This window comes from Palaemon carinicauda, chromosome 2, assembly GCF_036898095.1.
Source record: "Palaemon carinicauda isolate YSFRI2023 chromosome 2, ASM3689809v2, whole genome shotgun sequence".
Classification (NCBI taxonomy): domain Eukaryota; kingdom Metazoa; phylum Arthropoda; class Malacostraca; order Decapoda; family Palaemonidae; genus Palaemon; species Palaemon carinicauda.
Genome location: NC_090726.1, coordinates 185,218,345 through 185,232,007, shown reverse-complemented (window position 1 = coordinate 185,232,007; position 13,663 = coordinate 185,218,345). Strand labels below are relative to the sequence as shown.

The following is a 13,663-nucleotide window of genomic DNA, read 5'->3' as shown; positions in this document are numbered from 1 at the left end:
AAATATAGTGAGGCCATGTCAATTTAGTAACAGGCAATAATTATATATGTATATATATGTATATATATATATATATATATATATATATATATATATATATGTATATATATATATATATATATATGTATATATATAATATATATATATATATATATATATATATATGTGTATATATATATATATATATATATATATATATATATATATATATATGTATATATGTATATATATATATATATATATATGTATATATATATATATGTATATATATATATGTATATATATGTATATATATATGTATGTATATATATATGTATATATGTATATATATATATATATATATATATATATATATATATATATATTTATATATATATATATTGCCATAAAACCATATTCCATAACATAAGGGAATCTCCAGAGAAAACAAAAATAATGGCCATTGTCTCATGAATACTGAACTGTGTATGACCCTCAATGCTTAAAACTTCCTCAGTATTAGGTGTTTCATATGGAATAATTACCCATTGACTTGTCAGCAAATTTCATTCACCTCTTTCTATATATACACTGGTGTGCTACCTGATTACAGTATTAGTGTCCTTTCTTTCCATTTCTTTCATATTCAGTGCTTTTAAGGTCTCCCTGTTCTATGCCCTCCCAACACTTCAAATTATATACCACAGCAAAACATTATTCATGCTCCTTTTTACTCAACTCTTTCTTGCAAACAATTTATAACTTTCTTTAGACACTGCAATTTTTCTTTACTATCACCAGTTAGTACCATACTGTATCATTTGTAAACATCAATCATTCTCCACAACTTATCGACTTATCCCATAACTGCAACTAGAACAAAACCCCTCTATAACTTAGAAAAATCCTTTTAAACAGATAATAGACAACCATGGAGACATAACACACTTATGCCTGTCTTACTTTTACACCAAACTATTTATTCTCTTAGCTACACGTTTCAACACATTCTTTGATTTTTAATTAATCTCAACACATTAATTATCTTTTAGACCTAATAATCTTTTTTATATAAAAAGAAACTATGGCCCATACACCATATCAACTTTACTTTCCCCTCTCGTTTATCAAGGATCATTTGATCCATATTGTCTAAGCCCAAACTAATCATCCCATGTAAATACAGTAATTTTATATATATATTTTTCTTTTAGTGAGCTTTCCATTATACAAATTCACTAATAATAAGCAATGATATGCTTCGATTTTTCTTACAATTACCTTCATCATGTTTAACCTTGTAAAATGGAACAATACTCTCATTCATTCCTTTTTTAAATCTACCTCACCCTGATCCTGCAGTCAATAGAATAGACTTTCCACAGAGATTGGTATTCTCAGTGCATCTCTTACACTACATCATGCACATTAATTTAGGGCTTTCTCAGCATTCCTTCAACTCGTAGCTACACTCGTTTTATATCCTACTTTACCTCCCCTTTTTTTCATTTTCATTTGTCTCTTGCTGTCAAACTTCTTTCAACTTTTACTTTTTAGAACAACTTCATTGTTCTCTACGTTGGACATCCAATGAATGGCCTCACAGGCTCCAGTACTAGGTTTTAGAGCCCAAATTCGTAAATTCAACTAACTCGATAGACTATCATGATAATTTCAATTATGATTTTAGTTGTGTTAAAAATCTTCAAAATTTAATCAAATTTTCATAAAATTCTAAAGATATACTGATCAATACGTAAATGTACGTAATTGATGGTAACAAATGTTAAGATCTCGGTTTCAGCATTTTAATTCTCATTAAGTCTCATATTGTCCCCAATGATATTTCCACTACATTTACAACCCTTTATAATCTTGCTCCTTCCCCTTGCCTCACTTTCATATACATTTAACAAGTTCTCAAATGCTCATATATATATATATATATATATATATATATATATATATATATATATATATATATATATATATATATATTAAACTGAAAACCTTTTTGTAGGTACCATTTTAGTGTTGTCGTTAAGGAGACGAAACTACAGTACATTACTATTAATCAAGGTTTTTACACTTTTGTGGCTTTGCTGTGAGCGAATAGACAAAAGTCTCCCACCATCACCAATTCGCAGTTGGGGAGCGTGGTGATGTAAAGTTGCCAAACCCCAGACATAAATAAGGACACATCTGAGGCCTTTGTCAAGTGTATCATATGATAAGTCCTAGGACTTGATTGATCATAGATGGCAGCAGTGTTGCCAGATGGTTCATAAAAAAATCCCTAAAACTACTATAAATCCCATTTCCACAAATATATTTTCACATGATCATGTATACTTTACTAATATAGAAATTACTCACTATACTTCATATACAGTAAGTGCAAGTAAACTAATTGCAACAATATAAGGGTTTACTCATCTTTGTTTCTTCTAAATAGAAATTTGTACATAATATCCCACCACAAAACATCCCCAAATCTAGGGATAAATCTACACATCTGGCAGCACAGTACAATATTTGAGTGTCGTGTCAGACTGTGTCAGTCAGTTTCGGTTTTAGTGTTCAGAGTTGTGAAGCTGTTTCATTTGTTATTAATGTTAATTCCAGGATTAATGAAACTTTAACAATGTGTATAATTAAAAATTTCGCCGGCGGAGTAGATTAAGTAAATTTAATTTTATTGCAAGATAAATGCTTAGTAAAATTTCACCAACGCCTCTGAAGCCTATCACCAGCCATTGAAGGAGATGTAATAATACTTACTTCCTTTGAGGTATACTGTGGAAATATTTACTGCGAGAACATGAAAAGGTAAGAAAATAGAATTTGGAAGTTATAAATGCTTAACATTCCAAAGGAATATGCCACGGGCTGGAATGCTTTTACTAGCCTAGTATTTCTCAAATCCTGTGTATGTGAACCATACCAAACTGTATTTGTTCAGATATTTGCATTATGCTAGCTTACATATGTTTGTCTATCTTTTGTTTTTTATGTATTTCTAATTGGTATTGTGGTTACGGGGTGGGGTAAACCTTTTTAAGTAAAGACCAAAAAATTTACCCAAAGATCAATTCAATTGTGAGAGATACAATGTTCTCACTAATATTGCATTGTTCAATAATGAAACCTGTTAGGTTAGGTTAGGCAAGATAACATTATTATTATTGTTATTCATTATTATAGATAACGCTTTGATTGTAGTAAGCTCCGCAACCCACAGGTGGCACAGAACTACAAGGAGGCCTGCGAACAACACCTCGCAGACCCCGTGGGTCAGGCCACTGTTGAGCACCACTGGACCACCCTCAGAAACGCCATGGCCCGTGCCGCGGAGGAAACACTAGGCTACACCACCAAGAAACGGCAGGATTGGTTTGATGAGAATGATGCTACCATCTCTCTTCTCATTGAAACCAAACGACAAGCACGCCTGACTTTGGAAAACCAACCAACAGCAGCCAACAAATGTGCTCCCAAGGTGGCTGAAGCTGGTTGCCAAAGAGGGATCCGTGAAGCCCAAAACACCTGGTGGCAAAGAAAAGCTGCAGAAATACAGAGTTTCGCTGACCAACGTGACCTGCGTAGCTTCTATGCAGCAACAAAGGAAATATTCGGTCCCACACGGTCATCAGTGGGCAGCCTGAAGGACGCGGATGGGGCCACGACCATCACCGACAGCGAGGGCATCCTGGCCAGGTGGAGGTCTCAATGACCAAGCAGACACCCCAGACGATCTCCTGCGAATGACCCCGCAGCATCCCGTCCGTCACTGGATGGCACTACCACCCTCCATCCATGACTTCAACAAGGCCCTGCAGCGCATGAAGCCCGGCAAAGCCCCAGGGCCAGACAACATCCCGTTGGAGCTCCTCACTCACGGTGGCCCCGGTTTGAGGAACCGTTTGATGCTCCTTATACTGAAAATATGGGAGACCAAGAGCCTCCCCAGTGACTTCCGCGATGCAAACATTGTTACCATCTTCAAGAAGGGAGACAGGGAGAACTGTAACAACTACCGGGGAATATCACTACTAAGCATCGCGAGTAAGATTTTCGCACGGATTCTCCTTGACCGCCTCCTTATTCTCGCAGAAGATGTCCTGCCAGAGTCCCAGTGCGGCTTTCGACCTTCCCGCGGGACCATAGACATGATCTTCTGTGCGCGACAACTACAAGAGAGAGCCTCGAACAACAACAGCCCATAATGTTCATCTTCTGGGATTTGAAAAAGGCCTTCGACAAAGTACCCCGACCTGCCATGTGGGCTGTCCTCAAAAGATATGGCTGCCCACCCGATTTTGTCAAGCTGGTGCGTGCCCTCCATGACGGAATGGTTGGGAGTCTGCCACCAGAACTCTCTTTTAGACCCATTTCCCATCAACGGCGGCCTGAAGCAGGGCTGTGTTCTGGCCCCGTGCTTCTTGCTATACACCGCAGCAATGCTCAACGAGATTCCCCCAGACACACCCTCAGTCGACCTACGTTTCCGCATGGATGGAGGCGCTTTCAACCTCGCCAGACTCCGCGCCAGAACCAAGACCACCTTGTGTGCAGTGCGAGAACTGCAGTATGCTGACGACAATGCCACCCCAGGTCAGACGGCAGAGGACCTGCAGTCGTTAGCTGATGCATACAACTCTGCCTACGAACGTTTTGGGATGCAAGTCAACACAGATAAAACCAAGACCCTCGTCCAACATCCACCAGGACTGATGCTCCCAAACTTCAATACCACAATGAATGACCAACCGTTAGAACAGGTGGACCAGTTCTCCTACCTAGGGAGCATCCTAACATCAGCTCCCACAAGCAAAAAGGACGTGGAGAACAGGATCAGGGCAGCCCACTCCGCCTTTGGCCGACTCAACTGCCGCGTATTTAACAACCATGCACTGACAATGACCACCAAAATAATGGTGTTCAGGGCAGTAGTCCTCTCCACGCTCCTGTATGCATGTGAAACATGGACGCTATATAGAAACGATATTAAAAACCTAGAACGCTTCCAACAAATGAAACCGAGGCAGATCTTGAAAATCCCCTGGGAGAGCCACACCACCAACATTGAAGTCTTGGAACGTGCCTCGCTGACCAGCGTGGAGGCCACCATCATCCACCACCGCCTCCGCTGGATAGGACACGTGCATAGGATAGATCCATCTAGGCTCCCAAAGAAAATATTCTATGGAGAACTGACCCAGGGCACCAGACCACGAGGAGCCCCGAAAATGCGCTATAAAGATCAACTAAAGCGCACCCTGGCTCTAACTGACATCGATCCTTCCTCATGGGAAGAAACAGCCAGGGACAGGAAAACCTGGAGAAGTACAGTACACCATGGCACCATGGACTTCGAGGAGAGGAGGAGACAAAATGAGAAGGCTAGGAGGAGAAGGAGAGAGCGACTAGAACAGCCCCGCCCTCCCCTACCCTCCCTTGTGAACACTGTCCGCGACTCTTCCACCACAGACTAGGACTTAACAGCCACATCAGGCATAAGCACCCACCCCATAGATAGGAGGCTGATAGCTAACGACAGAACCCAATACTCGGACACATGTGGGCGCCGACGACGACGACGATTATTATTGTTATTTATTATTATTATTATTCTTGTTATTATTATTGTTATTTATGATTATTATTATTCTTGTTATTATTATTAATCTTGTTATTGTTTTTATTATTATTATTCTTGTTATTATTATTATTATTACTTGCTAAGCTACAACCCTAGCTGGAAAAGCAGGATGCTATAAGCCCAGGGGCCTAGACAGGGAAAATAGCCCAGTGAGGAAAGGAAACAAGGAAAAATGAAATATTTTTGGAACAGCAACAACATAAGAATAAATATTTCCTATATAAACTATAAAATCTAACAAAACAAGAGGAAGAGAAATTAGATAGAATAGTGTGCCTAAGTGTCCCCTCAAGCAAGAGAACTCTAACCCAAGACAGTGGAAGATCATGGTACAGAGGCTATGGCACTACCTAAGACTAGAGAACAATGGTTTGATTTTGGAGTGTCCTTCTCTTAGAAGGGATGCATACCATAGCTTGAGTCCTTTATATTATTATTATTGTCATCATCATCATCATTATTGTTATCATTATTATTATTATCCAATAAATTATCCCTGCCACAATGTTTATATGAGTATTTGCCTGCTTTTTACTTATGAGGCATACATTATGTATTTCCCACCCAGGTATGGCTGGATATATGAATAAATGTCATTTCTGATTGGTGTCATACACTCTTCCCTTGGTTTTCTTCCAAAGGTATTTGAATAAAAAATGATATTTTAATTATAAAATAAATTTTTGAATATACTTACCCGGTGAATATATAATAGCTGCAACTCTGCGGCTCGACAGACAACATACTTAAAAAACTCGCGAGCGATCGCTATGCAGGTTGCGGGTGTGCCCACCTGCGCCAACTGTCGGCCAGATACCATTCTCGGAGGTAAACAAAACCTTCAATTCTTCTCGTCCCACTGCGTCTCTATTGGGGAGGAAGGGAGGGTCGTTTAATTTATATTATATATTCACCGGGTAAGTATATTCAAAAATTTATTTTATAATTAAAATATCATTTTTAAATATTTAACTTAGCCGGTGAATATATAATAGCTGATTCACACCCAAGGAGGTGGGTAGAGACCAGAGTTAAATATGTTTACATCGTATAAACTGAGAGTTTTTTCATTTTGACAGTTATCAATATAACAAAACCAAAATAAATAGGTACCTGGTAAGGAAGTCGACTTAGACGATTACTCTGCCTTGTAAGTACGTCTTCCTTACGGAGCCCAGCGATCCTCTTAGGATGCTGACAGACTCCCAGGAGCTGAAGTATCAAGGGCTGCAACCCATACAACAGGACCTCATCAAACCCCTAATCTGGGCGCTCTCAAGAAATGACTTTGACCACCCGCCAAACCAACCAGGATGCGAAAGGCTTCTTAGCCTTCCGGACAACCCATAAAAACAACATTAAAAAACATTTTAAGAGACAGATTAAAAGGATATGGAATTAGGGAATTGTAGTGGTTGAGCCCTCACCCACTACTGCACTTGCTGCTACGAATGGTCCCAGTGTGTAGCAGTTCTCGTAAAGAGTCTGGACATCTTTCAAGTAAAATGACGCGAACACTGACTTGCTTCTCCAATAGGTTGCGTCCATGATACTTTGCAGAGATCTATTTTGCTTAAAGGCCACGGAAGTTGCTACAGCTCTAACCTCGTGCGTCTTAACCTTAAGCAAAGATCGGTCTTCCTCACTCAAGTGTGAATGAGCTTCTCGTATTAACAATCTGATAAAATATGACAAAGCATTCTTTGACATAGGTAAGGATGGTTTCTTAACCGAACACCATAACGCTTCAGATTTGCCTCGTAAAGGTTTAGTACGAGCTAAGTAGAACTTAAGAGCTCTAACAGGGCATAATACTCTTTCTAGTTCATTGCCTACGATCTCCGATAAGCTAGGAATATCGAAAGATTTAGGCCAAGGACGAGAAGGCAGCTCATTCTTGGCTAGGAAACCAAGCTGCAGAGAACAAGTAGCTTTTTCTGACGAAAACCCGATGTTCTTGCTGAAGGCATGAAGCTCACTGACCCTTTTAGCCGAGGCCAAGCATACCAGGAAAAGTCTTAAGAGTGAGATCTTTCAGGGAGGCTGAATGTAAAGGCTCAAACCTGTCTGACATGAGGAATCTTAGGACCACGTCTAAATTCCACCCAGGTGTAGCCAAACGACGTTCCTTAGAGGTCTCAAAAGACTTAAGGAGGTCTTGCAGATCTTTATTGTTGGAAAGATCTAAGCCTGTATGCCGGAAGACCGAGGCCAACATGCTTCTGTAGCCCTTGATCGTAGGAGCTGAAAGGGAGCGAACTTTTCTCAGGTATAAGAGAAAATCAGCTATTTGGGCTACAGAGGTACTGGACGAGGATACGGAAACTGACTTGCACCAGTCTCGGAAGACTTCCCACTTCGATTGGTAAACTCTAATGGTAGAAGCTCTCCTCGCTCTAGCAATCGCACTGGCTGCCTCCTTCGAAAAGCCTCTAGCTCTCGAGAGTCTTTCGATAGTCTGAAGGCAGTCAGACGAAGAGCGTGGAGGCTTTGGTGTACCTTCTTTACGTGAGGCTGACGTAAAAGGTCTATTCTTAGAGGAAGACTTCTGGGAAAGTCTACCAGCCATCGAAGTACCTCGGTGAACCATTCTCTCGCGGGCCAGAGGGGAGCAACTAACGTCAACCTTGTCCCTTCGTGAGAGGCGAATTTCTGCAGTACCTTGTTGACAATCTTGAATGGTGGGAATGCGTAAAGATCTAGGTGTGACCAATCTAGGAGAAAGGCATCTATATGTATTGCCGCTGGGTCTGGGACTGGAGAGCAATAGATTGGAAGCCTCTTGGTCAGCGAGGTTGCAAAGAGATCTATGGTGGGTTGGCCCCAAGTCGCCCAAAGTCTCTTGCACACATCCTTGTGGAGGGTCCATTCGGTTGGAATTACTTGCCCTTTCCGACTGAGACAATCTGCTAGGACGTTCAAGTCGCCCTGGATGAACCTCGTAACTAGGGAGATGTCTTGACCTTTTGACCAGATGAGCAGGTCCCTTGCGATCTCGTACAGAGTCAGTGAGTGGGTACCTCCCTGTTTGGAAATGTACGCCAAGGCCGTGGTGTTGTCCGAGTTGACCTCCACCACCTTGCCTCGAAGGAGATTCTCGAAGCTTATCAAGGCCAGATGAACCGCCAAAAGCTCCTTGCTGTTGATATGCATGCTCCTCTGACTCGAGTTCCACAGACCTGAGCATTCCCGACCGTCCAGCGTCGCGCCCCAGCCCAAGTCCGATGCGTCTGAGAAGAGAACGTGGTTGGGTTTCAGAACTGCTAGGGGAAGACCCTCTCGTAGACTGATATTGTCTTTCCACCAAGTCAGACAAGTCTTTATCTTTTCGGAAATCGGGATCGAGACCGCCTCTAGCGCCTTGTCCTTTTTCCAGTGAAAAGCTAGATGGAATTGTAGAGGTCGGAGGTGTAGCCTTCCTAGCGAGACAAATTGCTCCAGGGATGATAGCGTTCCTACCAGACTCATCCTATTCCTGACTGAGCAACGTTCTTTCTTCAACATCTTCTGGATGACGAGCAGGGCTTGATCTATTCTGGGGGCCGACGGAAAAGCCCGAAAAACTGGACTGTGAATCTCCATCCCTAAATACAGAATAGTTTGGGATGGGATCAGTTGGGACTTTTCCAAGTTGACTAGGAGTCCCAATTCCTTGGTCAGATCTAGAGTCCAATTGAGATCCTTCAGACAGCGATGACTGGAAGAGGCTCTGAGAAGCCAGTCGTCCAAATAAAGGGAGGCTCAGATGTCCGATAAGTGGAGGAATTTTGCCACATTCCTCATAAGCCTCGTAAACACGAGAGGAGCCGTGCTTAGGCCAAAGCACAGGGCCCGAAACTGGTACACCACATCGTCGAAGACGAATCTCAGAAAAGGTTGGGAATCTGAGTGAATGGGGATGTGGAAGTAAGCGTCCCTTAGGTCGAGAGAGACCATCCAGTCTCCCTTTCTGACCGCTGCTAAGACTGACTTTGTGGTCTCCATGGTGAACTTCGTCTTTGTGACAAAGACATTCAGAGCACTGACGTCTAGCACCGGTCTCCAACCTCCTGTCTTCTTTGATACTAGGAAGAGACGGTTGTAAAACCCCGGTGATTGAAGGTCCGAGACTTTGACCACCGCTCCCTTCTCTAGTAAAAGAGACACTTCCAGTTTCAGGGCTTGTCTCTTTGCTTCCTCTCGGTACCTGGGAGAGAGATCGATGGGGGACGTCGCTAGAGGAGGTCTGCGTACAAAAGGGATTTTGTACCCCTCTCTGAGCAACCTCACAGATTGTTGATCTGCGCCTCTCTTCTCCCAGGCTTGCCAGAAGTTCTTGAGTCTGGCACCTACTGCTGTCTGAAGTTGCGGGCAGTCAGACTCTGCCCCGCGAGGACTTGGATCCTTTCTTCTTTCCTCTCTTCCCTTCGGCACGAGCACCTCCCCTGCTGGGGGCTCTGCCACGAAAGGGCGGAATAAACCTGGACGCTGGAGTGTCTATCCTAGGTCTAGCAGACAAGGCAGGCAAAGGGGGAGCTTTGCGAGCCGAGGACGCAACTAAATCGTGGGTGTCCTTCTGCACTAAAGACAAGGCAATTTCCTTAACTAAGACTTCAGGAAACAAGCACTTAGACAAGGGCGCAAAGTGTAGCTCAGATCTTTGGCATGGCGTCACTCCTGCTGAAAGAAAAGAGCACAGAGACTCTCGTTTCTTTAGGACTCCGGACGTGAAAGAAGCGGCAAGCTCGTTGGATCCATCGCGGACGGCCTTGTCCATGCAGGACATAATGAGTAAGGAAACATCCCTATCGGCAGATGAGATTTTCCTACTCAGGGCTCCCAAACACCAGTCCAGGAAGTTAAAAACTTCAAACGCCCTAAAGATGCCTTTAAGAAGGTGGTCCAGGTCCGAGGATGACCAACTAGTCTTCGCACGTCTCATGGCAAGGCGGCGGGGAGAGTCTACAAGACTTGAAAAGTCGCCCTGGGCAGAGGCAGGAACTCCCAAGCCGAGAACTTCTCCCGTGGCATACCAGACGCTCGATCTAGACGAGAGCTTAGACGGGGGGAAGGCAAAGGCCGTCTTCCCTAAACTCCTCTTGGTTTCTAACCAATCGCCTAACAGCCGTAAAGCTCTCTTGGATGAGCGAGAGAGAACGAGTTTCGTAAAGGCTGGCATGGCAGCAGGAACGCCTAAAACGAACTCAGACGGCGGCGAAAGAGGAGCCACAGAGATAAAGTGTTCAGGGAACAACTCTTTAAACACAAACATGACTTTTCTAAAGTCCATAGATGGTGGAACTGCTTTAGGCTCATCTAATTCTGAAGGCTGATCCTCAGGCTGTGGTTCAGCAACGTCCTCATCTGACAGTTCCTCATCTGATAACTGATGAGAAAACGGCGAAGGGGTAGGCAACGTTTGACTCGCAGCGTCCGGCCGCACTGGTGCATACGTGACGGAGCAGGATGCAGCGTCCTGAAACTGCTGAACAGTCTGGGAACTGTCAACAACAACAGGTGTGCGGGGACGCACAGCGTCCACCCGAGACTGTTTAGACCGTCTGGGTTGTGCAGTCAACACCATACTGGGTTGCGGAGGTTGACGCACCGCGTCAAAACAAGTCAACTTTGATGGTTGATGAACGTCCTGAACGTCACCAGTCGCATCAGTGAGTTGCCTAACGTCAACGTGCGGCTGGTAATCCACACGGGATCGCATCGGGGGAGGTACAACCCCAACTGGTTGACGCGAGAAAGCTACATCAACGTCAACAGGACGCACAACAGAACACTTGGATGGCTGACGGCCAGTAGGTTCAACGGAAACCTTCTCTGCGTTGAAGTCCTCCATAAGGGACGCAAGCTTAGACTGCATGTCTTGCAGTAACACCCATTTAGGGTCTACGGAAGCGGGTGCGGTAACAGACGGGGTTAGCGACTGAGACGGCACAACTTTGCCTCTCTTAGGCGGCGAGCAGTCATCAGATGACGGCAACGGGTCCGAACTGTCCCAGTGGCTACATCCAGGACGTTGGACTTGTCCTGAAGGGACCGACTTGCGTTTTAAAGGTCTAGAGACCTGGGTCCAAGGTTTCTCACGTGAAACGCCTTCGGACGACGAGGTAAAAATGGGCTCTCTCGTCTTATGGTAGGGGCGATCTTGACGAGATACGCCTGATACCAAAGAGGGAACGTCTGTTCGCTGATCAAGGCCTCTCGAACCCATAAGTCGTACGACATTGCTTCTCCCCTGGGCTTGGGAGCTTGCAAGAGGTCCCGGACTAGGTGGACGACAGGCACGAACAGACGAACCCTCGGTCGCAACACTGTTCACAACACTTTGCGTAACACTAGGCACTTTCCCACTTTCCGCCGTGGCACTTTGGCACTTGAGTTCCTTCACGTCTGCCATGAGTTGATTACGGTCACTTGCTAAAGCCTCAACTCTCTCCCCCAAGGCATGAATAGCACGCATCATGTCTTGCATAGACGGTTCCTGAGTGCTAGGAGGGGGGTTAGGAACAACCACTACAGGGGAAGGATTAGGTTCAGGGGCATGTGGAGAGGAAAAATCTACGGACCTAGAAGAACTTCTCCTTACCCTATCTCTCTCTAGTCTGCGTGTATATTTATCAAATTCGATCCAATCGAATTCCGAAAGGCCCACGCATTCCTCACACCGATCTCCCAATTGACAGGTTTTACCCCGACAATTGGAACAAACAGTGTGAGGGTCGAGAGAAGCCTTTGGAAGACGCCTATTACAGTCCCTAGCATTACACTTTCGAAACTTAAGAACTTGAGAAGGGTCAGCCATTTTGAATTAGTCAAAGGAAAATTCCAAAAAACGATCTAAGTCATCAACAAATAATCCGATTCAAAAAAAAGAGTTCAAGGGTTTATTTTGAAGAAAAACACCTGTACTGCGAAAGCTCAAACCAAATTAAAGTACTTCACCAAATATGATGGGAAAACTCCAGGTTCTACAGCGAGTAAAAGTACGTCTTGTCGCCAACGTCGACAGAGAAGAATTGAAGGTTTTGTTTACATCCGAGAGTGGTATCTGGCCGACAGTTGGCGCTGGTGGGCACACCCGCAACCTGCATAGCGATCGCTCGCGAGTTTTTTAAGTATGTTGTCTGTCGAGCCGCAGAGTTGCAGCTATTATATATTCACCGGCTAAGTTAAATATTTAAAAAAATGGGTTTGCAAAAACAATAATGCCAATCTGGTAGCAAATACACTACACTGTATTTTGAATCCCTTATAATAGTGGCAGAGCTTTATTAACGAAGTTAAAGATTTTAATTTTAAATCCCAATTTGCTCATTTTGAATTTTGCACAGGCCACAAGTCTTCATCCACCACTTTAGTTCAGAAAAACACTGATAGGTGGTGCTTCTGTCGTAAGTTACTTGTTCAGACTGAATAAAGTGCCGGTTTTTTTATCCTAAACCTCCTGATTATTTTTTTTTCAATAGTGTAATACAATATATTTATAGCTCTTATTTTATTTATCATTTCGAATAGGCTATTTAACCAGTCCCGGTAAAATAGACAAACCTACTTTTAAGCTTATTTTGCCGGTCCAGTAAAATAGACAAACATGCTTAGAAGCTTATTTTGCCTTTCTCAAACAAATATGAATATTTTATTGTTTTATGGTTCCTGGCAATGTTATTGGCAATTATATAAAAAAAGTACTAAGCAAGAAATTATCTAACAAGTTAATAACAAACATATTGAAAAGTAGTTATTGAGCATATGTATCAAGTACGAAAATTAGTTGTTGAACAGTTCTATCTAACAAACTTGAAACGCTCAAAAATCTATTTTTGGGTGAGATAGCCATGGCGTCCTGATGGAAAGTTCCTTATTGGTAGCTTCCTTGGGTATATTAACTACTAAGATATTCCCAGAGAATTTAACCACAGGTTATCACAGAATTCTAACTTCTGGAGCGAGTATCCTAAAGGTTTCCCTTTAAGACATCGTATATCAACAGGGGACGCATGTATTAACGCGCCACATAGCTATCTGCAC

General features: G+C 43.1%; 1 protein-coding gene across 1 annotated transcript in view; it reads left to right on the top strand.

Moving 5' to 3' along the window:
- LOC137621540 (uncharacterized) overlaps window positions 1–13,052 on the top strand; it is a 47,609-nt gene extending 34,557 nt beyond the window's left edge. The window contains exon 5 of the mRNA XM_068351920.1: window positions 12,967–13,052. Within this exon, the coding sequence (XP_068208021.1) occupies window positions 12,967–13,052 (86 nt within the window). The remainder of the gene's footprint in view (window positions 1–12,966) is intronic.
- The last annotated feature ends 611 nt before the right edge of the window (window positions 13,053–13,663 follow it).